The 26,819-nt window shown below is 38.7% G+C and overlaps 2 protein-coding genes across 3 annotated transcripts; both read left to right on the top strand.

Annotated features, from left to right (window-relative positions):
- The first annotated feature begins 383 nt into the window (after positions 1-383).
- LOC118279379 (ATP-sensitive inward rectifier potassium channel 15) lies at positions 384-13,964 on the top strand. 2 transcript variants are annotated; one of them, XM_035599066.2, is made up of 10 exons: positions 384-1,279; positions 3,795-3,942; positions 4,574-4,765; positions 9,196-9,267; positions 9,796-9,906; positions 10,325-10,431; positions 10,956-11,105; positions 12,023-12,142; positions 12,763-12,873; positions 13,411-13,964. In XM_035599066.2, exons 1-10 carry the CDS (start codon positions 681-683, stop codon positions 13,532-13,534), a joined length of 1,734 nt encoding a protein of 577 aa, XP_035454959.2. In that variant the 5' UTR covers positions 384-680; the 3' UTR covers positions 13,535-13,964. The 2 variants fall into 2 exon arrangements, with proteins under 2 accessions (XP_035454959.2, XP_035454960.2); XM_035599067.2 differs by having other exon boundaries at positions 387-1,279; positions 12,772-12,873.
- A 749-nt stretch (positions 13,965-14,713) lies between these two features.
- On the top strand, positions 14,714-26,377 carry LOC118279386 (ATP-sensitive inward rectifier potassium channel 1-like). The gene is made up of 9 exons (XM_035599076.2): positions 14,714-15,709; positions 17,145-17,271; positions 19,234-19,422; positions 20,773-20,844; positions 21,446-21,553; positions 22,062-22,168; positions 22,846-22,998; positions 23,557-23,676; positions 24,986-26,377. The coding sequence occupies exons 1-9, from the start codon at positions 15,129-15,131 to the stop codon at positions 25,311-25,313; spliced, it is 1,785 nt and encodes a 594-aa protein (XP_035454969.1). The 5' UTR covers positions 14,714-15,128; the 3' UTR covers positions 25,314-26,377.
- Positions 26,378-26,819: the final 442 nt, after the last annotated feature.

Genomic DNA, 26,819 nt, shown 5'->3' on the forward strand with positions numbered 1-26,819 from the left:
GATGCTCTGATTGGTTGGTTCATACGCCCTGGCCAATCAGAGCCGAACGATACAGATCGAAAGGAAGTCCTGGACAAAAATCACTTTCAACAATCAAATAATTGATAACCTACACAAAATATCGCTGTTAAAAAAAATGGAACCAAATTAAAAGTCAAAATCAAAATCATTTATTCCATGTTAGTCCTAAAGCCTAATCTTATCAATTCGATCAGTTAGTTTATATTCTCAGAGTAGACACATATACACAAACAACAACACCAACAAAATATACAAGCAACAAATTCATAAAGATTCCGCTACAGAATAGCCCTCCGTGCTCTCTGCGCAAGGTCGCTCCGGATCTTGTGCTTAGAGCGCGCATCACAATTAACACAAGATAACGCGATAACAGACGAGATAACGCGCACAGGACAACGTCTCACCAAACCACACAGTTTCGCACAAAAAATTACGTGAAAGTGTACTTCACTCATTATTTCATTTCATTTTGAGTGTGAGTGAGTTTATTTTTTATGTGAGTTCGGTTTATTTTAGTGTGTGAGTTGTTAAAAATGTGGGATTGTTATTGTTATTTTAGTAATTATTTTATTGGTGCTGTTAATGGATTTTTGTGACGTATCTACAAAATATTTACAATATAAAATTACGTATAATTAAATTTTCCAAAAGAAATAAACATGGAAGTGGAAACGAAAAGAAATTCCGAATACGAGCAAATAAATCAACTTTACGACGAATGCCTGAATTATTTGAAGGAAAACAAGCATTTTTTAGAACAGCACAGAGCTTCAATAGAAGACCCGGACTATGAGACCATACGAGAGCAGACAGAAGACCTTCAAAAAGACGACGAACACAACGAAACAGTGGAATCAAAAACAGTCTTTAAACTAGAGAATGAAAAATCTATGGAGAGCCTAGACTCCGTGATCTCCGAACCTCGGTCTGAGAGACTTCGAAAACTATCCAAACAATTACCTAAGATCATTATAACGCAAAGCACAACAAGTTTAGACTTCAAAAAAGATGAGATTAACAAAAAGCCTTTGCGAGGTGAAATGTCCAAAAGTGACCGAGTTTTGCCCAAAATTGACAGACATCTGCCCAGGCCGGACTATAGTATGCCCGTGATCAATCATCATCATCAGAATGTGTTGAATTTCGATGGGAGTTTGAAAGAGCGAGACAGTATGTCGAGTATGGATCGGAAGATGCCGAAATCTATGAAACCTTATAATCATGTTTCTAGTGAGAAGAAAAAGGTGCCACCTAGCAGGTAAGTTAAGTACTACTAAGTATTTTTGTATATGGATAAGTGATATCTGTGTCATTGATTGACTGGTTTAAGAGGCGGCCATGTTCAAGATTTGAAAATTTAAGTTTTAAAAAAAACGATAAGGGTTTCCTATTAACACATTGTTTAGTGGTTAGAAGCGAGAGGGAATTTCAGACTCTTACTGACTAAAAACTACCCAGTTCCTACTCCAGCTTTTCGAGCCGGAGCCCCGGTAAACCTGCTAAGTAGTCCGCAGCTGTGGCTTGGACAATCGGAGGGTCTACTGACTAATAATTGCTGCTACTAACTGCTCTACGTATCATTATTTCTGAAATCTACATGTTACTGAACACATAATCTTACAGAGTAACTTTGTACATAAATGTTTACCAAATTCTTACACAAGATATTGTTCCAATCACAGACCTCCACCTGACTGCCTCGTTGGTCGAGTGGTCGCAATTGTGACTGGCGGCCAATGGGTCTCGGGTTCGATTCCTGTGTCGGCCAAAGTATTACAGGGCTTATTTCGACTTTTCCAAAATTTCTCACTATATAGCAATAGGCTTTTTTAAGGGTGGAAAATCATCGAATGACTTCTCTCGCCTTAAGGCGAGAGAGAGTGTCAGACTCTTACTGACTAAAAACCACCCCGTTCCTACTCCTGCTTTTCAAGCCGGAGCCCCGATAAACCCGCTAGGTAGTCCGCAGCTCTGGATCAGGCATCAGAGGTTCACCCCCTAATACATGGGACTTATAACACAAATGGTGAAAAGTAAGTGTACATCGTACTGTGACATTACGTGCCGTAATGTGCACCTCTGTTGACCACAACCCCTTGACTGATTTCTTACAGAAGTTTGAAATAAACCCAACATTACGTTTTCCTTAATTAAAATTGCTCTTGAACCATCAGTGAGCTTATGTTATTAAATTATATTAAAGTATTTACTATTACATGTGTAATGTGTACGTTATACAGTAATTATCTTACACAAATAATGGCAGGCTGCAGAGATATGTTTACTCTGCCAAGTTACCAGTGACGCACTTTGGAAATTATACACGAAATGACGTGAAAGAGATTTCGAAGATTGACTGAAATAGTATCTTTCTTTGTTTAATTTAAAAGTATTGTGAATCTAATATATAACATTCTCGTGTCACAGTTTTCGTTGCTATACTTCTCCGAAACGGCTTGACCGATTTTGATGGTTTTTTTGTGCTTATCCGGTATCTATGAGAATCGGCCAACATCTATTTTTCATCCCCCTAAATGTTAGGGGTAGTAGTACAACCCAAAAGTAGTACTAGTTCACTAGTATAATATTATAACTTTCGTGAGACATACTAAATTAATTATGATGCTTTTCCGCTTACTCACGTAATTATTTGACGATGAACTCGACTAGTTTCAAGCCATACCACGGCCTCATAGAAAACCGTAATGAAACAACGCTTGCGTTGTGAGGATGAGGTTCCCGGAGGTCCAATTACCCCCAATCCCAATCCCCGATTCCCCAAAAACTTAAATTCTTAACCCCCAAAAGGCGTTGCCGGCCGGCAAAGCACTTGTAACGCCTCTGTTGTTTCGGGTGTCCATGGATGGCGGTGATTGCTTACCATCAGGGCTTTACCTTAAAAAAAGTTCACAAATAGTAACATTTACCTATTGCGAGAAATGTCACCAGCTAATTTACGAAGGTTTCCTTGCCCAGCTGTTTGCTCAGCTTATCCGTCGAGAATGTGAGGATTATGTCAGATTGATGCTAAGGTCGGTGTCACCGGTGTGGCTAAATATAAACGCTAATCTTAAGGCCATACTTTACAAGTAGTAACGTACTCTTGAAAATTTTACTACGAGTATAAATATTGACCACATATCATTTGCTCGTTGATTGAATGGTCGCAAATGCGTATGGTAAGGGTTTTTGGGTATCCGGAGCTGCGGACTACCTAGCGGGTTTACCGGGGCTCCGGCTCGAAAAGCAGGAGTAGGAACGGGGTGGTTCTTAGTCAGTAAGAGTCTGACACTCCCTCTCGCCTCGCCCAAGGCGAGAAAAGTCATTGGATGATTTTCCCCCCTCAAAAAAAAAAAAAAAAAAAAAGGGTTTTTGGGTTGCGATTTGCGATTCCCGGATTCAGCAAAGTATAACTGCCTAAAGTGCCCAGGCATTTACCGGTTTTTGGAAAAGAAATCTCAGTATTTGCAGGGAGTCTGGAAATATACTCACATTACCTGGGAATTATAACACATAACAGAGGCATTACGTGCCGTAATCTGCACCACTGCCAACCCTGCTGCGGGGATAAAAGGCGTGACGATATTTAGTTGAGTCGCGCGCTTACTGCTCACCGAAAAACTCACAACAATAAATTTAAATGGTGATACTGTGTAGGAAATAAACCAGCATCTGTCCATCACTAAGTGAAATACATTTTTACATTAGTTCTATAGAATTAATATTACAATTTGGCTCGTCCACCCTAGTAACATGTGACAATGGTTTTGCAGTGATTTCAGACATCCGCAGCGCACGCGGCCAGGGTACGGAGACCACCCCAAGCGCCTGGTCTCCAAGACAGGCATGGAGAATGTAGCTCTCATATCCAATGTGCCATTCGAGAAGATACGACTGCTGAATGATACCTTCCATACTTTGGTAAGACGGATTTAATTTCATATCTACAAAGGTATTGTGAATCTTCAGAGTGGCGGGGAGCCAGTGGATGCACGTGGCGGTTTGTGGTTCTCCGTAAAAGACTAAAGGGGAGGCCTTTGTTCAACAGTGCACGTCTTTCGGCGGCTGATGATGATGACACTGCTTCATGATTCAATCAGAAATAAACAATAATTTTATGAACTCTAGATTTCGTCTGATTTGTTACTTATACGTACCCCTGGCTACATGAATCAATTAGATATTTATAAAAACACAGTATTCATTACTAGGTATAGGAATACGAAGTTTAAAATGTTGATATTAAAAAATTGACTGAACGGTTGACGCAGCTGAGCAACTGTATGCCGTGTAACGGGTAGCGGTTCCGAGTCCTGCACGAAGCAACTCTTTGAGAAGACCCTCAAATTGTTGCTTCGGATCTGGGTGTGATGTGTATGTTTGTAAACGCACACACGATACAGGAGGAAATCCTAGTGTGGAGCAACGTTTTATAAAAAAACATAAATAGAATAATCTCATCAACAACGACCATGTGTTGACCATCAATCCAAGAGAATACCCTCACTATTTGACGCCATCCACCATGATGCTGCTACCACCTTCCTTCCAGATCAACCTGCGCTGGCGTTGGATCGTCATCGGCACGATAGTGGTCCACTTCGCGATCTGGCTGGTCTTCGCCGTGTTCTGGTACATCACGGCGCTGGCTCACTACGACTTCGAACCAGACCCGCCCAAGAAGACCTGTGTGACTGGCGGCAAGGACTTCGTCACTATATTCTTGGCTTCTGTTGAGGCACAGGTGAGGAACTTCTTATCTATCTTCTAAGGGTTCATCATCAGCCTATAAGTGGGCACTGCTGACTAGGGCTCTTTTCACACGGAGCATTAATCTAAGGTGGTTTCGAGTCTGGGTACTATTTGTATATTTGTAAACGCACCAACGCCACAGTGGAAAATCCTAATGTAGGGTAAAGTTTTTATAAAAAAAGTCATGTGATTGAGGTCTAACTACGAGTCCAAATCAAAGGCTGGTAACGCACTTTCAACTCCTCTCGTGTTGCTCATGTCCATGTGCGGCGCTTACCGACAGGTACCATACTATATACATACATAATGTCTACACAATATACATCATGTTAAATGCTATAAAATCATTATGTTCATTAAATATTGAGCACGTATGTTAAGAATATTTTTCCTGTTAATGTTTTCATACGGTCTGCCCATATTGTGATTATAGTTAACATGAGATTTAGTATAACTAGTCTTTGCGATAGATTTTACATAATTTTGAAAAAAAAAACTTTTCTTTGAAAATGGGAATCGCCTTCAAAAATTAAAGTGCACCTCACATTTTAAGGCGGACGAAATACGAAAAACCTTTTGAGTCCCAAAAATATTATGCTGAAAACCGCAACAAAATCGGTTCGGTCAAACGCTTGATAATCACGCACAAACATACATACATACATACTACACCATACACGTAGTCTGGCATGCCTCGTGTCATATTTTTGACAGACAGCAGTAAAGCTAGTTTAGTTTATTAAATTAATGAAAACCGGCGTCGCTTATTAAGATAAAGTTCTTCAGACACGTCTTATTAAGCCGGGCTTTTTGTGTGTTTAACTTCGGTCTACAGGGACTGTGTGTTCATAGAACAACTTCATTATAAAGCGTCTTAAAATACAGTCCAAATCCACAATTAGAACTACCAACCTACCTACATTAAGAGTATAGCAGTAAATGTGGGAGAGCCATGCTTCGGCACGAATGGGCCGGCTCGACCGGAGTGATACCACGGCCTCACAGAAAACCGACGTGAAACAACGCTTGCGTTGTGTAAGTGAGGTTACCGGGGGTCCAATTACAATCCCTGATTACCCAACAACATTTAAATTCCTAACCCCAAAAAAGGCTGGCGACGCACTTGTAACGCCACTGGTGTTTTGGATGTCCAATGTATGAACACATTGCCGTCCCTGGACACCCGGCGATTGCTTACCATCAGGTGATCCATTTGTTTATTTACTTACTCTATTGGCTTATATCATTAATTTGTTATGTGAAAGAGTTTTTTTATATCTAGCAATGCACTATCAAAGGCTGTTGACGGAGACGATCAGATAAAGTTAAATGACTGTGTAATAGTTTCCTCTAATAAATCTTTGTTTCGCAACCCGAAACCAAATTACAAAAATCTGTGTCATATACGAGTACCATCAATCCTTATAAAAGACGAACAAAGCAATAAATCCGAGTGTAGGACCAAACAACTAAAGTACAACTAACACAAACAATTACCCTCATTCCAAAGTGACGGACAGACGGACAGACACGTTAGTTGAGATTGCCATTTATTGCATTAGCGAGGATTTACTCGAGTCGCCCACTGAAATACTTGGGTTAGATTATGTTAAGGGCCGGACGATGTATGAGATTTGGTAGTTAAAGTAGAAGTGGCATGTTGTTATCTAGGCGGTGTTTTGAGTGTCGGAAAGTAAAATGAAGGCAGATAAAGTTAGTTTCAATAGGAATCTGGGAGCTTACTTAATGTCTTAGAAAGTCAATTGAGCTAGATATTCGGTAACTTGTTGAACATCAAGGCTCCTTAAGAGATTTTTGGGTGTGGGGATCAACCAATGACTTGTCCCACCTTGGGCGAGGCGAGAGGGAGTGTCAGACTCTTACTAATTAAAAACCACCCCGTTCCTAGTCCTACTGTTCGTGCACGAGTCCCGGTAAGCCGCTAGGTAGTCCGCAGTGGACTTAGGGTTCTTAAGAGACTTGACCAATCCAAGTGTGATTAAATGAGTACTATACAATATGCACTATATTATCTTACTTCTCTACCACAATATCGCTAAAACTGTAAATCGGGAACACTGATCGAATGGCAAAAGTCAACATAATAAGTTCACCAGATTTTTACTTGTATGCACTTTTACTAATAGATCTATGTACTCATCAGTTCTTAGCAAAATGTTTAAGCATAAGTAAAATTTCTAAATACCACAATATACACAAAAAGTCAATGTACTAGCAGCACGTGAACATATAGAGGACATACCTATTCTCAGTCCGCACGTCACGTGGACTGCAAATAGTTGCTATTGTAGTCAAATTCTGGGCGATTTTGTTCAGATTACTCAACAAAACGCATCCGTCGAATCGTGCACGTGTCCATACGTTGATATTGTTGACTTATTTGCGGGTTGTAGTTGATAGAATAGTAAACAACACTTTTCATTTTTTTATGTTATAAACCGGTAAACGAACAGACGGATCACCTGATGGTAAGCAATCGCCGCCGTCCATGGACACTTGAAACACCAGAGGCGTTACAAGTGCGTTGCCATCCTTTTGGGGGTTAGGAATTTAAAGGTTGATGGGGCATCAGGAATTGGAAAGGGGGGTAATTGAACCTCCAGTAACCTCACTCAAGAGCAAGCGTTGTTTCACGTTGACTTTCTATTAGGCCGTGATATCACTCTGGTCGATCCATGACATTCGTACCGAAGCATGGTTCTCCTACACTTAAAACTCTACCGTTCAAGCAATAACTTCAGCTTATAGCTGTAGCTGCTTTTGTGAAATCAAAGAAGATATCAATGGAACTACCATCAAATTGACGTTCAAAGACGATATCGGTGTAACTACCACCAAACAACTCCAGGCCCCATAAAGTATTCCAAGTTCAATACCCAGCGAACACTCTCGTCTCATCCGTCCAATCCGTCCCATCTCACAGGAACGTGGGCGCTAACAGCTTGCCGAGCAATCACGCACAAATAGATTCATCATTAGCACCAGTTCCCGTGCCGTGGCCGAAATAGCACCGAATGAGGAAGACATACATTGTCTCAAGGTGGTACTGGTTAGCTATGAATAGACCGACACTGCATCATGACATGACATGTGTGTGAATTTCCACCTGAACTGTGTTCAATGAAACTAAGTGGCGTTGTACTATTATTCATAAGTACTTAGAAACTAGGTAGCGTTATACTATTAGGTATGCTTAAAATACTTCAACGATCTTTATAAAGACGACATCGCAGGACTTTTCAAATCCGGAGCTGTGGACTAGCTAGCTAGCCCACGATCTCCGGCCACCGTAAAATGATCTCCGGCCACCATAAGTGAGGGTCTGCGGACGGCGAGCAAAGGTAGCTCGCCGTCCGAACAGAACCATACCCGTGCGGGCAGCACGATGCGTTCCGCGCGGCTGACCGTGATCCGGAGCTGCAGACTACCTAGCGAGTATGCCGCACCGATTCGAGAAGCAGGAGTAGGAACGGGATGGTGTTTAGTCTAAGAGTCTGACACTCTCGCCTTGCCCAGGGTCGTTGAAGTCATTAGATGATTATCCCCCTCAAAAAAAGAATGCTTTTCACATTAGGAACTGTAGTGTTATCCATACATACATAACCTCACGCCTGTCTCCCATAGGAGGATGCTAAATAGGGAGGAGATTATGGAACGCCAATTGCTACGATTCTTACACACCTCTTTCGCTTAGTAATAGTGTTATCTCCAGTCCATAGTCCAGCATGACTAAGTTAAAAGGTAAAGAGAGAGAGAGAGAACAATGTTTAGAATTAAAACAACAGTAATGAAGACTTCAAAACAACAACCAAACTTCACTCAAAAAGCCACAATCTCCGATCAAACCCCAAGTTTCCGTGCACCAAACACAATAATTGACACGGAACATAATTGAATTAGCCCACTCCTGCTGTTGCCGCCAAAGAGAGAATTATACCAATCAAGGACTATTGAGCTGGACATCCTGCTTTACTGGAACTGCTCTTGGAAATTGGGACCGCTATTGTTCTTAAACCGACAGCGAGATTGGTTAATGTTGAGTTGCCGAAACGGTAATCAGGATACTAAAATTGGTTGATTTTTTTTTGGCAGTTGTGTTGAGAGGCTGATTAAGATGTCGGGGAGGAGTTGAAGACTTTCTTGTTGCATGTAACTAAACCAAATCAATTTAATGCAGTAAGGACAAGTGCCCAATACGATTGTTATATTTCTTTAGCTTCCACCTCATATCAACAGCACATATCAGCAGTAATCACTGCTGACCAAAGGCCTCTCGCACGGAAAAGGTTTGAATATTAAGCACTACCCTTGTTGAATGCGGATTGGTTTCTACCTAAGGTTATACGAATACACAGTGATTCAAATGGTGTATATATAACATGTCAAATGTTTTGTTTCCAGACAACGATTGGCTTCGGAGACCGTGCGATAGATGAAGAATGTCCAGAATCTATATTCCTGTTCATCATGCAGGTGAGTCGTTGTTATTTGTCATAAAGAAACCAATTAGATTAAAAATAATTAGCTTCAATATTTGGCCATACACATATTCAAATACAAAGTGTATTTTACTTGGCGTGATGAAGTTACTACATATAAAATCGTTCCATGTATGCACATATTACTACAGTAGGTATTTCCCTAGGAAACTTACTAAACAATGGATGAATAATGTCCACATTGTACGACAAACATCTGTAACTGTTAATGTTTACTACAACGACGGTCGTTCAGTGTCATTTAAATAATAGAAATCGTGTAATTAACAGCTGGTAAATCGCTTGTAAATAAATTAAGGAAAAAAATTGTTGTATTTAACGCCATCTAGTTGAAAAGGAGTAACACTCTTCCAATTTCGTTTGTAACTTGTTTAAGAGATGGCGCTAGTAGTCTAACCGAGATCGAGAGGTAGTGGTTTTTGTACAAATAAATATTTTATTTGTCACATGATTGTATTTATTTTATAGAGTGCATTATTAATTATAAGTCTTAACATTGCAGCTGATCCTAGGCACTGGTCTCTCAGGAGTCCTGACTTGTGTCGTGTACGCCAAGTTGACCAGACCGGAGAAACTGTCCAGAGATGGCGTTGGCTTCAGCAAAAAGGCTGTGGTAAGTATTATATTACAACTTTATTGACGACTATTTGAGAAATAACATCAAATCTTCCGGACTTATAGAATTTATTTATTACTATTAAGGCATGTCAATAGAAACACCAACATTAATAAAAAACAAAATGAAGACAAAAGATCATAAAATGGCAAATAAATAACAATAAACAACAACCACGTCACGCCTTTAATTCTTGAAGAGGTAAGTAGAGGTGCACATTACGGCACGTAAAGCCACAGTACAACGTACACACACTTTTCATCATTTGTGTTATAGATACCAATCATGACAATTAGTTAAGTATCCCATTGACTATTGACTATTCTCGCCATCAAACTGTAAAGTTTGGCGAGGAAACTATGTATAGAACAACGAACAGTAAATGAATTAAAAAAAAACTATTATAATATTCCAGATCAGCATGCGAGACGGCCGCCTCTGCCTGATGATGCGAGCCTGGGACCTCAACTACGATCACATCATCAGTTCCGAGTTCACTGCACACTTTGTCAATACTTACAGGTGTAGTTTTAATTGAATATTTTTTGTTTTATATCCCCGTCGATAGATGGCGTTAGTAAGACTAAGCTGTTTTGTTAAACATGAAATTGACCAGCGATTACATTTTTTTTATAAATCATCACTCCTTTTATACCCGAAGAGCTTAGCAGATGTGCACATTATATCATCATGTACCGGGTTTCCAATTACATTTCTAAACTCCGTGCTACTACTGAGAAATTTACCGATAAAAGCCCAGAAATACTTACCCAACTCGGGAATTGAACCCGAGACTATTTGCCCGTCAGTCGCACTTGCGACCACAGTCGATTTAAAAATCTTGTTTCATATTATCTCTACTATTAGGTACTTATCTAAATCATCATTTACCATCATTTTTTATCATCATCGAGACAGAAACTGGAAATACATAGATATAATAACCCTTTATCTTATCAGAAAACCCAACCAAATTTCACAATCTTGTAAACTAACATCCACAAAAGCAATTCATTATCCACAAACATTATCCATTGCGGTTCCAGAACGAAGGAAGGCGAAGTGATCCGGTACTACGCGCGCAGTCTCACGCTGCAGCAGCGACAGTTCCTGCTGTGGCCGGTGACGCTGGTGCACGTGATCGATGAGACCAGCCCCCTGTACGGGTATACACCCGAGCTGATTGCACATAATAGGTATGAAGACATTGTGTGTTATTAGCAAAAAAAAATTGTCTTACCCATTAAAACACATTTTTACTCACCCCCTATTCGTCTCGCAGGTACGGTACTGAATATTTCTTTCTGTAATAAGCCGGTAAACGAGCAGACTGATCACCAAATGGTAAGCAATCGCCGCCGCCCATGAATACCCGAAACTCTAGACGCGTAACAAATGCGTTACCGGTCTTTTAGGGGTTAGGAATATAAGGGTTGTTGGGGAATCGGGGATTGGGAAGATTGGGAAGGGAGGAATTGGGTCCCCGGTAACCTCACTCATATAACGAAACACAACGCAAGCGGTGTTTCACGTCGGTTTTCTGTGAGGCCGTGGTATCACTCCGATCGAGCTGGACCATTTGTGCCGAAGCATTGCTCTCCCACACTTCTCTCTCACAGGTTTGACAAAAACCAAGCAGCTGCACTCTCCGATAAACCTGAACGTTTTAAACTACAAGCTCTAACCAGCCAAAAATATAACAAATTCTCTTATGTAGATGAGACACATGGTGAAGCAAGACTTTTAATGATGTTGTAGATGCACTAACGATGACGACAGCGATGATAACGACTATCGTACTATAATGTTCTTTATCCAACGTTACACCTTTTATCCACCAAAGGGTTGGCATAGGTACACATTACCGCAGTTAATGCCTGTATAGAATGTACATCAACATTTCACCATTTGTGTTATAAGTCCCATGTAATAATAGTAGGTGAGCCTATTGCCAGATACTGGAAAACATTATTATTTTGCCCGACCCGGAAATCGAACCCGAGACCCCTTGTTCGGCAGTCACTTGCGACCACTCGACCAACGAGGCAGTCTTCACCAATTCCCATGTAATGTAATATTCCTATAACAATAAAATAACCTTCTTTGACCCCAGCTACGAGATCACAGTGAGTCTGAAAGGCGCCTCAGCATCAATGGGAACGTTCACTCAGAGCCAGACCTCCTACCTGCCCAAGGAGGTCGCGTGGGGCTTCAGGTTCCCTCCTGTCGTGAAGTGAGTAAAGTGTCGATCAGATTGTATTCTATATTTATATATTTTTGACATTTAAGTCAGAATATTGTTGATGAAGTGCATCTGAGTTTTCCTATTTCACAGTACTGGTAAATGCTAAGTTTGAATTGGTAGCATAAATTTCATTCACATGAACTCTTCCAAATTACATTTGAAACGATTACATTTGCACAACCTTACTAACCACACAACCTCAACAATAGGATAAATGACTAATTTTTATTTTAATGACCGTCTTGTAGATTATTTTAAAATATTAGACACGTATTTTTTATTTTCTTACGAAAACAAATACTTTCGAAAATATATCGATTTGAAATATCGTTGGACGTTACTTCTAGGCATGTGTTATACGTATTTGCTCCCACTTTAAACTTTGAATCGTTTTATCCAAGTATTGTTATCTCATATGATAAAATAGTGTCCAATATTTTTTAATTACCTAATTGGCGGACTAAATAGATTTTTAATTTTTAAGGCCCGTCATCATCACATACCCAATACTTCATTATTACTATCTTTTAAATATTCTCAACCAAATCACCGTCACCTGGTAGCCCCAAGTACCAGGCTCCCAGAATTCGAGAAGAGTATACGTAAAGAGTTTGCAGGTACGACAGCCACAAGCAGAAGTACGTCATCGACCACAAGAAGCTGGACCTGCTGGAGCCTGTCGACACGCCCTACTCCTGCGCCAGGGATATTTATCGAACGTAAGTCGATAGCTTATACCTTCAACTTGTTTCCACTATGAAAGTCTATGGCGAACTCATTAGTCGTCTCGGATTAGATTATAGTTTTATGGTAACACTCGTGAAACATACTAAATAAATTATTATGCTAAGAACTAGATTAGGTTCAAGCCATGCCAGAGACTCATATTCATGAGCAGCATTCCACATTCGGTAGCAGCGCGACAGTCACCACGTCGTGTGTCGCGGAATGCTGGCTTGAAACTAGTCGAGTTCCTCGTCATGCAGTTACGTGAATTAGCCGATAGCATAATAATTAATTTAGATCATAGTTATACATAATGCGAAAGATATACAGTATAATTCTTACTTTTCCAAAAAAAAATTATTTTGTTGTCAATCAACATTGAAAAAAAGGAAAAAAAATGTGTACAAAAATATATTGTGATATACAAGACTCATACAAGATCTTCTACCACAAAAAAATAAACATTTAGATTGGATCTGGTTCTGGAACCATTGAGTATCATAAAACATCATGACTATGTTCCCTTGCAGTCCTACGCCGATAAAGGAGCCCCCTCCAACGCCTGGTACTCCGAGCAACTTCAGCGAGAAGGTGTCCAGCTTCCAGCTCGCGCGCTCCTCGTCCTTCAGGCAGAATAAAAATAATAAAAGCTAACTCATTATCGAATAAGACCATTGTGTGTTAATTCCCATCACTTCTTTCTCTTTTAAGTCATTTCTCACAAAATCTAAGCTTCTTGCGACCAAAGAAAAAAAGCTTAGATTTTGTTCACTTTAAACATCCGCTCACATTTTAAAGAGATTATTAATTTTAAGAAAGTGTAAAATAAATAGACATACGGATCTAGGTCGTATGAATCTGAATGAAATATGAAGAAATTACCTAAATAAAAAAATTGTATGAACATGGAAAAAGCAAGAACATCCTTTGAGGATTGTCATCAAGTGATTTATGGTAATGATAAGTGTTCACAATTGTAATATTTTGATAGTGACGTCGTTTATAAGGAATGTATTGATTGTATCAATATTTTTTAAGTTAAGTATGATGTATAAAAGTCTATGAAATATATTTTTATGAGGTCTTTGTGTGTTTTGAATTATTTTTATTACCTATATATTTCAGAAGACCTTTTTAAATCAGAAAACTTGCAAATGAAATATTATTGCCGAAAAGGAGCAAATAAAACAAAACATTATACTGTACACTCCTACTAATATTTTTGAATGGTATAAGCCGATAAACGAGCAGACGGATCACCTGATGGTAACCAATCGCCGCCTTCCATGGATACCCGAAATACCAGAGGCGTTACAAGTGCGTTTGGGAGTCAGAAATTTAAGGTTTGTTAGGGATTCGGGGATTAGGAAGGTAGGTAATTGGACCTCCGGTAACCTCACTCACACAACGAAACACAATACAAGGCGAGCCTATTCGTGCCAAAGCAAGGGTCTCCCACACTTATATTATGAAGAAAATTTAAGTCATTTAGTCTAAAGAATAACGACCATTTTCATACTAGGTAGGTAAATACAAGGTTACCTACTTATTTTTAATCACTAGCCTATTAAGAAACTGCACTCTGAATAAGACAGACAATGTCTAATGAAATGAGTAATAAGTCCTAATATGTAATGTTTACATGAAATTACAAGAATCTTTATTTACCAACACTCGAGGCACAATCTCAATGAATCCAAGTCAACGCTCCATAAATTTTCTAGGCCACAATTAGATCAAAACAAGTATATTATAGTACAAATATATTTGTTTCTTATCTTCGGATAAAGGTGTCCTTATCTTTAAAGATAACAATAGCGACCACGAGAATACTGCTACAGTGCTAGCGTGAGGCACACAAGATCTTGTCAATATTTTGGTGCAATTAAAGTTTTAATATTACCCTTAGTAAAAGTGCAGTGAACCTAGTCATAAGTGGTATTACAAAGGCTGGAAAATGTTGCTAGAAATATAAGCTACATGTTTCAAGGAAAATTGATAAAGAAAGTGAAATAATAGGAATATGTGATACCAATATTTGTGGTAACTTATTTGCGTTGTCTGATAGTACATTCTATAATAACGTTTTAAATGCAGAAAAGTATTTCAATGATGATAATGTGATTGTTAATGCAAATATTGCAATACAAGATGCAGTGCCTTAAATAAAATACTTATAAGACTTTGGTGACGAAATTTTACTCAATACCATCAAGTATTAGATCAATTTACTTGAAGATCGGACAAAATGAACTACGACCAAGGTGAATCTAGACGGGGCAGTCGAAACAGAGCCCTAGAAAGATCTCTGAGCTACTCCGAAGCCATAGGCAATGGTTCAGGCAGATCTTCAATAGAGATTCCCAACAACATCGTGCAAACAGACGTCTACGCGAATGAAGAACTGAAGAAACAATACAGAATATCACAGACTTACGTAGAAGGGAAGGAGATAGCATTTCCTTCGGTAGTAACTAATGTTGATACTAAGAACCATTTGAGGATACCCATAGTAGAATCTTCACAGGACTCCTCGATATATTCTAGTGAGGATGAGCATACAGACCCTGGTTTAGTGATGACGATAGATGTGGAAGATAAGCCCAGTAGCGCAAAAGACTCTGATATAACTAAGCCACTGTCTGAACAGTCTACCATACCTATGGCTTCGGATACCACTACAACCAATCACATATATGATACGATTGATACGATAGAAACATTGGATACTCCTGACAGTATATTTGATGGACGAGACACTACGTATGGACCGTCAGCTCATGCGTATTCTACTCCTTATAGTCGGAGGAAAAGGAAGAGGACTCATAGGTGGGTTTATTAAAATTATTTGTAAATGTTATTTTTTTTAACATTTACGAATAATTTGTTAATAATTTCCAATGTTTTGCAAGCTGTATTTCATTTATACTTAAGGATTAAATTCAATTGTTCATAATATCATTGGGATTATCGATAGAATTATTCTGAGTACTATGATGAATCCTAGAGCGTTGAATTTTTTCGACACCACTCCTTAAGACTGCGCTGCTCTTCAAGCAAATACTAACTCTACACTCTAGTATATTGAGTCCACAATACTTTTACCACCATCGACAGACCCATGTATAATAATATGACTGCACGGTTGGCACGGTGGCTGGGCAATCGGCTGTCACGCAACGTGTAGCGGGTTCGATTCCCGCACGGTACAAATCTTTGTGTGATCCACAAATTGATGTTCCGGGTCTGAGTATCATGTGCGTGTGAAATTGTATGTTTTTAAAGGCACCCACGGCACAGGAGAAAATCCTAATGTGGGGCAACGTATTTAAAAAAACTTATAATAGGTTGTGCCCTATTATGGTAAAACAAGTCTTCACTCGACTTCCGTCGTATTGATAGCCGAAATAAGGGCGACGCCTTGAATCATATCGCGACCGCTTTTAAGGCGAACCATGAATTTCGATAAGATAGCAAATTATCCGGTGTTCTCAGATTATGTGATGTTATTGGAAAAATATTGCGAATAACTGAATCATTTGTTTACAATTCATTGATTTCGAGTTATAACTGGTTAATATGGTTGCTCGATAATGTAACTGCTAAGTATGAGGTCCTAAGTTAAATTGATGCTGTAATAAATAGTATTAAGATTTTTCAATTTCTAAGTTCTTTTGCAGCATCTCAATAGTCAATAATCAATTGTTTCTTGCTTTCCACATGTAAGGCTTAGGTGGTAAATTTAATTAGGACACAATGTGGACACTAGAATATAGGTTTAGAAGAGAACACACTTATACATGACATTACAAGTACGTTACCGGCCTTTGGGAGGTTAGGAATTTAAGGGTTGTTGGAAAATCGGGGATTAGGAAGATTGGGAAGGAAGGTAATTGGGCTCCCAGCAAACTCATTCACGAGAGAGTTTCACGTTGGTTTTCTGTGAGGCTGCGGTATCACTCCGGTCGAGCCGGCGTATAATATTCGTCCTGAAGCATAGCTCTCCCACTCTTAAAATTATATAGGTATTTAAGAAAATTATTCCTTTGCAACCGGGACTAAAAAAGAAGTCCTGGAAAAAAATATTCAAAATAATAAACTCACAATAGTTCGACTTTTGAGAATTTCGTAAAGTCGAAACTCACAATCATTTTAACTCGGTTGGAAAGGGTAGCGTAGTAAAATACTCAGATATCATTTTACGTAACAACCTTCATATACTACCACAGCGCAGTTTCATTAACCATCAAGTCTTCTATTGCAGACAACGGCACGGTAGACCGAACAGATCCAGGCGAGTGGTGCTGAAGTCAGGCGAGGAGAACGTCCCGGTGCGGAGCAACATTTCTGCCAAGTCCATCAAGTATATGAGGGATATTGTTACCACTGTTGTAAGTACTTATATACTGAAATAATATCTATCTATACATATAATAAAATCGTAGAAAAGTGGTGTCTGTACATTGAAAATAAAAATAAAAAAAATAGCAGGGGTTATTGTTATGTCGATGTCGAACCCAAAAATGTAATTAACTTTTTTTTTGTCTGTTTGTCTGTTTGTCTGTTTGTCTGTTCGTCTGTGCGCGCTAATCTCAGAAACGGCTGATCCGAGTTGGATGCGGTTTTCACGAATATATTGTGGGATGCTTAAATTTACATTTAGTGTTTGTTTCATGTCAATCGGTTCATAAATAAAAAAGTTATGTCAAATTAAAGAATCACGTCGAACATTCTATGCTTATACCATTAATCTCCGCAACTATTTGACGGATTTGGTTGAAATTTGGTACAGATATAGTTTAGAACCTTAGAAAGGACATAGATATATTTTTATTTCAAAAATCAAAAAATAAAAATAAGAAATAAATTATTTATAAATAATTCTATGTCGATCGTTACACGACTTCGGTTCATGTTATTGTTTTAATTTATCGAAAAAAAGTAAATAAATAGTAAAAAGGTATGAAAAAAATAATATCAATATAATAAAACATTTAGTACAAAGAAAATGCTCTAACGGAGTATAGATAATTCTATGTCGATCGTTACACGACTTCGGTTCATGTTATTGTTTTAATTCATCGAAAAAAAGTAAATAAATAGTAAAAAGGTATGAAAAAAATAATATCAATATAATTAAACTTTTAGTACAAAGAAAATGCCCGAACGGAGTATAAATAAATAATCCAAGTTGTCTTTATCCTCGATAGATCGAAATAGATCGCGCTATGGTTTCGTTACATTCATTTGGTTGGGTATCGGCCGAGCGCTTCGGTACTATCGTAGAAAAAGTGTATTATCAGTCGTATGATTATTTGTCTGTAGTGGTCCTGCTGTTTCGTATATTCTAAATTGGTTTCGTTGTATTTGTCAATTAATAAGTTTATTTGTTGGGTTTTCCTGGTTTTTGGTTAAACTATTTAACGTAGGTTTAGTTTGATATCGATTATTAGTAGTTACTGTAGTTAGTTTTTTTAATAAAATTGTAAGTCTAATTTATAAATTAATTAGATTAGATTTAAGTCGTTTCTTTTAAATTATTTAGTTTAAGCTTGGTTATTATAGCATAGAGGATAGGTTGTAATATAGTTTCTTTTTTAATTGTTATAAATTCGTAATTCGTAGCTTTCTTTAGTTTTAAGTTAGTTTAAGTCCGTTTTTAAACAATTTTTTCAATGCCCTAAGTGAGTATACATCTATTAAATTCAAACGCAGAGCTCATTATGTTGATTTTTGAAGAGTTCCCTGGAATATCTTCCACATCTCATTTTTGAAGAGATCCCGCGAGATCGGGAACTAAGTGGTTAAAACCAAAAATTTGCCGGAAGTCACTATTCCACGCGAACGAAGTCGCCGGCAAAAGCTAGTATTCAAATAAATTTTTAACCGACTTCAAAAGAAGGAAGTTCTCAGTTTAACCTGTGTGTATGTATGTATGTAAGTCAAAGTCAAATCATTTATTCCAATTAAACCCATAATAGGTACTTTTGAAATGTCAACAAATGTCTAAAGTGAGATTATTTCTGGATATTACTGAAATTGAACTAAGCTTTCCTGTTAGAGTGATGACATGCAGCTAGGCGATTTTTCGGATGAATACTGAGTAAACTCATTACTCAATATCGATAAATACTCAGTAGGTATTTATTCGGAAAATCGCCCATCTATACTGACGTCAACATCAAATACATCGAGCGTGTCATTGGTTGTACTAACGTATCATCGGTCGAGTGTGAACGGTCAACTGTTTCTATACATTTGCCTGTTCTGGTGTTGCGCAACAGATAATACGTGACACAATGTTCCGTCAAATATGAACCGATCCAAAGTTTTCTTATTACCTTGATCATCAGATCAACAGCAAATGGCGTTTCATCCTCCTGATGATGGTGGCTGCCCACTTCATCTTCTGGCTGATCTTCGCGGCCATCTGGTACGCGGTGTCCACCTCGTACGCGGAGGACATCGGCGATGGGAAGGAACACTGCGTCACCGGCACCAAGTCCTTCGCTGGACTGCTCATGATGTCGGTGGAAACTCAGGTGAGCGTCTGTTTAGATGTGGATGGTTTCATATTAAGGTATGCGAGATATTAAACAGGAGTTGGGCTATTAATTATTTTTTGTGTTGTAACTAGCATTTTCTCCGACATCTTTAATTGATTTTATCTGGACTTTAAAAGAGACTATAACCTCTGAGTTTGTTTCGGCATTTCTTCTCAGAGTTGTCCGATAGGAAATGCCGGCCTCATCTAGTTATTTAAGAGACTGACGTGTAAAAGAGTTACATTGTAACCTATTTGCAAAATAAATATCATTTATAATTTATTTATCCTGGTGGATGCGTTTACAAACATACAAGTTCACATACACATAACACCTAGACACAAAACAACAATTTGTGGATCACACAAAGAGTTGCTCCATGCGTCCGTCCGAATTAAAATGCCCTAATTAAGATTTAAGATGTAGTCTATAAAATGAAATCATAGGGTATAAGGTATTATTTAGATATAGATATTTAATGAAATAAGTTAGCTATACCGCAATTCCGATTGTCCAAAGTGCAGAAATCCTTCATGGGATTTTGTGTTAAGTGTTACAATAAACTACCAACCACCATACTGAATCTGAACGAGAAAAAATTTAAATCTTGTATAAAGCGTGAACTGTGTAAACAGGCATATTATAAACTGTCAGATTATATTGAAGATAAAAATGTGTGGCAGCATGTTGGTCCGGCTCCACTGGACACTCGCTCACACTAGACAATGCTCTAATACGATCACTAGTTACACGTTAAATTAAAGTACTAATTTATTCCAATGTAGTCTAGGGATCCTGTGGCATCAAGCAGTTATTTATTATTTTTTTATTTGAAAAATTAAATTAAAGATTATTTTTTATTTGTATAGAAGCATTATTTCAAAATTGTAAGTGTACATATGTGGGCACTATGTTTGAAACAACCCGCTTTTTTGTTTTATTTTATATTCTTTACAAATTGGTTGTATTGTCGTTACATTGTTCCTACATATATATACAATAGGTAAATGATCAAATAATGTATCAGAGATATTGTAAAAAACATTTTTTGAAAAGAGTAACGATGGAGTTTCTTGCTCGTTCTTCTCCATTCGAAGCAACACTTTGGAACGAGCGCCTAGCTTCACTGACAGACAGACTGACGGACAATTCAATTTGACGTTTCAAAAGTGCCTAATTTAGGATTAATTGAAATAAATGCTTTGACTTTGACTTTGAATGGTAATGTTTCTCATAATTGATTATGTCTTAAAAGCATCAGAGTGATCACACGAACACGCCCGTTTTGGAGATTGACCCATAAATACTCTGTACTGTATGATAAACTTTAAATTATCTACATTTCAGATGACCATTGGATATGGAACTCGGTTCCCGAATGAAGAATGTCCTGAAGCTATCATCATCATGGTCTTGGAGGTAACGAACAATTCGTATAATTTCCATATGCATTTCATAATATTCTTTTAATGGACAATTCTGCGTGGCAAATTACGAAGGCTTATTCATTTTCATGTTTTTCGGCTTACTCACGTAACGTAGGACAACGATAACGTGGAATGCTGCTCATGAATATGAGCCTATAGAATGGCTTGAAACTAATCGAGTTCCTCGTCAAACAGTTACGTGAGTAAGCTGAAAAACATATTAATTAATTCAGTATGTCCCACAAAAATTATTATACAAATAATATTATTTACTTACACTTGATAATAAAGATTTTATAGTGTTACATACTTTAGTTGGTCTAAGACAATTAGATTGCCCTGATAATCTACTCCTACAATCTATAATATAAAAATAAGTCGGGTTTTCCTTCCTGACGCTATAACTCCAGAACGCACGAACCGATTTCCACGGTTTTGCATTCGTTGGAAAGGTCTCGAGCTCTGTGAGGTTTATAGCAAAGAAAATTTTAGAAAATTTCATGAGAAAAATAGGTACAACAAGCAAAATCATTTGTGGCGAAACGTAGTTCGCCGGGTTTGCTAGTTATTAATAAAATTACTTAATATTTCAGATAGTAGCCGGCACCGCTCTCTCGGGTGGTCTCTCAAGTTTGCTGTTCACAAAACTGATCAGACCGAACCGACATGTGAATTCCGTTGGTTTTAGTAGGAAAGCCGCGGTGAGTAGTTACAAAAATATTATTAGTTTAAAAAGCTAAAGACTCACTTTTAATCATAAATTGGTAAATATCTAGAGAAGAAACATACATACATTTAATCAACTGTGGGAGAGCCATACTTTGGCACGAATGGGCCAACTCGATCGAAATGATATCTCACAGAAAACCGTTGTGAAACAACACTTGCATTGTATGAATAAGGTTACCGGAGGTCCAATTACCCCTCGTCCCAATCTTCTCAATCCCCGATTTCCTAACAACCCTTAAATTTGTAACCCTCAAAAGGCCGGCAACGCATTTGTAACTCCATAGGTGTTTCGGGTGTCCATGAGCGTCGGCGATTGTTTATCACCAGGTGATCCGACTGCTCGTTTACTGGCTTACACCATAAAAAAATAATATATCCTCGTCATCAAGAGAAACGAACCTAACTATCCTTAGTTAGGTTCATTTCTCTCTCGGCTCATGCCCATACTCGATATAGTTATTAACCTTATTATGTCTCTAGGTCTGCCGCCGTGACGGAGAGCTCTGCCTGCAGTTCCGAGTGTGGGACCTGATGAACGTGCACATCATCGGCAGCACCATCACCGCCTACATGCTCAAACCTATCAGGTATCAGTTTATTTGCTATTTGTTTCTTGTCCATGTCTGGAGTTTTAGTGACCTTCAATTAAATTCCTGATAGTTTAAAATAGCTTTTTTAATATAGGTCGTTTTTATTAGTAACAGTAATAAAGGATTCCCAAATTAATTTACTACAAGGCAGACTCATATAAGCTATGTTTTTTATATGGAAAGATGCGTACTATGGATGGGTTGCTTCCCTACTACATCGCATACTCCAGATACGCATCTTTCTCATACAGCTTTTTTTTGAGGGGGAAAAATCATCCAATGACTTCTCCCGCCTTGGGCGAAGCGAGGGGGAGTGTCAGACTCTTATTGTCTAAAAGCCACCCCGTTCCTACTCCTGCTTGTCGAGCCGGAGCCCCGGTAAACCCGCTAGGTAGTCCGCAGCTCCGGACTACTGGACCCCATCTGTGGTTGTCTGATCGCTCTTTAAGGCGCGCGTGGAACACGACGCGCTGTACTCTTCACACAGCTACATAGCTTAGTATCAACAGAAACGGTCACATAGTTTAATTACAGACGACATTAATTATTTGTAAATGTTATTGCAAGCTATCTTAGACTTTATTTCATTCATACTTAAGGATCAAATTCGATTAAGCTAGGGATATTAACTCTTAATGCCATGAAAATAAGCTTCACATTACCTTCTTCACCAGGACCCTGGAAGGAGAGCTGGTGCACAACTACATGCACCAGCTGGAGCTGAAGGAGTCGCGCGCGTTCCTGCTGTGGCCCATCACGGTGGTGCACGTCATCAACCGACGGAGCCCGCTCTACGACTTCTCCGCCCAGGACATGATGGACTACAGGTGTGCTATGGAAACTCTATTCCTAATGCTGTGGCAAATACTTTTAGAACACGTCAATATTTTAATATTATCTAGATGAAGCCATACTACTAACAGTACTTAATAGTGGGAGAGCCATGCTTCGGCAAGAATGGGCCGGTTCGACAGAAAACCGACGTGAAACAACGCTTGCGTTGTGTGAGTGAGGTTACCGGCGGCATAATTCCCTCCTTCCCAAACTTCCCAATCCTTGATTCCCGAACGACAACCCTTAAATTCCTAACTCCCAAAAAGCCGACAACGCACTTGTAACGCCTCTGGTGTTTCAAGTGTCCATAGGCGGCGGCGATTACTTACCATCAGGTGATACGTCTGCCCGTTTACCGCATAAAAAAAGATGGAGCCTAACTACTAGCAACTACTCCGAAAATAAACGTAGAGATCAGTTTTTTTCTGAAATAGCCACTGACATGCACCTTATACTTCAAGTACTCCCCGAGACATGGAGAGTAAACATCACAGTCTGTCTCTACTACTTTTTGTAATATTGTCCAATCTAAGTTACCCATATTTTTCTAGGTTCGAGATCGTGGTCTGCCTGACAGGTGCCTCGAAGAACATGGGCACCACCACACAGAGTCGAACCTCGTACCTCTCCAAGGAGATAATGTGGGGGTACAGGTTCAAGAACGTTGTGCAGTAAGTACAATATAATAGTAGTCACCATACAATAACTTCTTGTCAGCAGAATAGGGTAGGAGATATAGAGATTCTAAATAAGTATAAACTGACCTAAGACAAGAAGCCGACTATAGAACTTTGACGAAGTAATTTCGGTTGGTTGGCAGTTGGCACCTAAAACCCCAGTCAATAGTCAATAAGAGGCCACGTGACTGGCGCAATTGTAACTACTCGATTAACGCCACAGCAGGCATTAGGCCAGTTCCATATGGCAATAGGCTCACCCCCTATTACATGGGACTCATAACACAACTGGTAAAATGTAGGCGTTATTGTATAATTATGTGCTGCTCTTTCTACGTATTCTTCGTATTTACTAGCTACTTTAGCACGATTTTACCCGCACTGCTCGGCTCCTATTGATTGAATTATATTTTATAGCCAATAGCCTTCCTTGACGAATGCACTATAAAACACAAAAAGATACAATACAAAAAGGAAGGATATAGACTATAAAAAGAACACGCACTAACATCACGCTACGACCAATAGGGGCCTTGCAGAAATAGCTAGTTTATAATAAAAAAGTGCTAATTTCAACAACCTTGTGAAATCCCGGGAAACAAATGCAGTAGGTGATCCTTGAAAGTATTACTATGTGTTGATAATGACGTCATAATAGCAGGGAAACCCAACTTTTATGCAACGCTGTATAGATCTAATATTTGTAAACAATGTGCGCTATAAATGAATTCTATGCAGTTAGTCGTTCCGTGTCTGCTGCAGTAGTTGGGAAATTATTTTTATACTACGAGTAAGGTTACACATTAATATTGATGAATAATAAAACCTGATTTATGTTTCATCTTACATTATTGAGTGTGGTTAGATTGCTCTCGCCAGATGTTCTTTTGAAGTACTATTTGAATCTGCACTATTTATTTTCTATCTACGCCAATCATAGCCCACTCAAAGTGTGGTCGAACCTGAAAGATGTACAATTTCATGTTTTTCTTTATTGGTCAAATAGTTGCGAGTACAACGATCTTATTTTGAAGGGGGAAAACATCCAATGACTTGGGTGAGGCAAGTAGGAAGTGTCAGACTCTTGCCGACTAAAACCGACCCCGTTCCGTTTCGAGGCGAAGCTTCGGTAGACTCGCCAGGCAATCCACTGCTCCGGGCCATCATCAAACCTACTGGGCTCTATCTGTGGTGGTCTGATGTAAATTCGGTGTTACATACTATGCTTGTTATGTTATTATGTCCAAAATTTTCTAAAATAGCGACACGCCCAGTTTTAACACCACCATCTGATCTTCCACAGCTACAGCAAGAAGGAGGAAGCCTACAAGATTGACGAGGAGAACCTCAACACAGTCGAACAGGTGGAGACTCCTCTCTGCAGCGCCAGCTACATGAAGGACTTGGAAGAGGACTTGAAGGCTTCCACCAACATCCTCTGTACTCCGAACATGTCTGCCTCTCCCACTGATCTCTCTCTTCCCGAGGACTCTTCTACTCTCTCTCGACAGGGAGACTCCATCCCTTCGTCTCCTTCTCTTAATAGAACGGGAACTCAAAGAAGTTTCGGATGGAACTTCAAGAGATTTAGGCCGGAGAAGTATTTGAAGACTTTGGAGAAGAAAGAGTAGATAGAAGATATATAGGATATTAAAAGCTTTCCGGACTATAATTTTACCTAAGCTATAAAATATTTGAAATTGTACCTGCATAGGTTTAGCAGTTTTGTGTGATAAAGTAACATAAACTTTTGTATATTTTTTAACAGTAAGATTGATTACTCTTTGTGTTACAAAAGGTACAAGGCAGACATTAATCTGCTTCTCGATCGTTTGCTTCATGTCTGAAAGTCAAGTTCTTGAACGGCTTTCATTGCATTCTGTGTGGTTCCCCTCTATCTTATCCTCCAAGGGCTTTAGTAAAAGAGAGTTCAGTGTGAGTAGCAACTTGATCACACCATCGGCTGAGAGATCGGCCACGTGATCTTTTTCCTTCCATTTTACCAATAACAACTAATTTGTCGAGGTGATCTGATTGGTATCAATGTGACCCAAAACGAAATACCTAGGAAGGCATTAACATAAACTATACTAATATTATAAAGCTGAAGATTTTGTTTGTTTGAACGCGTTAATCTTTGGAACTACTGGTCCGAATTGAATAATTATTTTCGTGTTGGATAGTGTATTTATCGAGGAAGGCTATAGGCTATAAAACATCACGCTATGACCAATAGGAGCCGAGCGGAGCGGGTGAAACCGCGCGGAAGTAGCTAGTATATAATATACCTGGATAATCTAGATATTGCTCAAAATAACTATATGTACCTACCTGTATGTTTTATTTCTATACAAACATATTATAATCTAGTCGTAAAAGTAGGTATTAAAATAGTAAATTCATAGACAAACCTATTGTAAGCATTTTAATCGGTGTAATCAATTTATAGTACTACGATTAGGTTACATTGTAATATTATTTACTGTGTTGAATTTTTCGCCTATAATAAATATATCGCATATTTAATTTACAATAATATCTTGGTATTATTTTCCGCTAGACAAGCATAGCGGGAGAAACCACGCCTGTGTCACTAGTTAAAAATATGGCAAACAAAGAAAGTTCTTTGATTAACCTTCCTTTTTAATTAATAACATCTTGTATATAAATAAACCGATAAATAAAAATACCGTTACATGCGTGTTTTAATAATATTTGCGTAAAAACAACATCTGGAGTGCAAAGTTCATTCACCGGGCGCCTGCGTCGATTTTTTCACACACTTTTTTAAATGGTTTTTGTGTCAAATTTGTTTATGCGTGTTCTATTGATACCATATGGAGATTTTATGGGTAGAAAGTCCGTGGGAGACCTATAGTTGAGTTATTAATTTATTGCGTGATGTGACAAAAATAGTCTAATTATTCCTATTTCTGTGGCCTGACTTTACGACAACCAAAATAACTGGTTCAAGTCATATCATATCACATCAATAGCCTATAAGTGGCCACTGCTGACCAAAGCCTCTTCGCACATGGAGAAGGTTTGAGCATTAATCACCACGCTTGCTCAATACGGGTTGGCGATTTCAGAGAACGCGATCCTCCTCTTCCTTGAGGGGTCTCAGGGCGGAAGAA

This window comes from Spodoptera frugiperda, chromosome 14 (assembly GCF_023101765.2).
Source record: "Spodoptera frugiperda isolate SF20-4 chromosome 14, AGI-APGP_CSIRO_Sfru_2.0, whole genome shotgun sequence".
NCBI classification, from domain to species: domain Eukaryota; kingdom Metazoa; phylum Arthropoda; class Insecta; order Lepidoptera; family Noctuidae; genus Spodoptera; species Spodoptera frugiperda.

Coding starts and splice junctions, on each gene's coding strand:
- LOC118279379 (XM_035599066.2), top strand. CDS start 681: ATGGAAGTGGAAACGAAAAGAAATTCCGAATACGAGCAAATAAATCAA. Junction 9,907..10,324: donor GCTTCAGCAAAAAGGCTGTG/GTAAGTATTATA, acceptor ATAATATTCCAG/ATCAGCATGCGAGACGGCCG. Junction 12,143..12,762: donor AGGTTCCCTCCTGTCGTGAA/GTGAGTAAAGTG, acceptor GTATACGTAAAG/AGTTTGCAGGTACGACAGCC.
- LOC118279386 (XM_035599076.2), top strand. CDS start 15,129: ATGAACTACGACCAAGGTGAATCTAGACGGGGCAGTCGAAACAGAGCC. Junction 17,272..19,233: donor GGGATATTGTTACCACTGTT/GTAAGTACTTAT, acceptor CTTGATCATCAG/ATCAACAGCAAATGGCGTTT. Junction 21,554..22,061: donor GTTTTAGTAGGAAAGCCGCG/GTGAGTAGTTAC, acceptor TTATGTCTCTAG/GTCTGCCGCCGTGACGGAGA.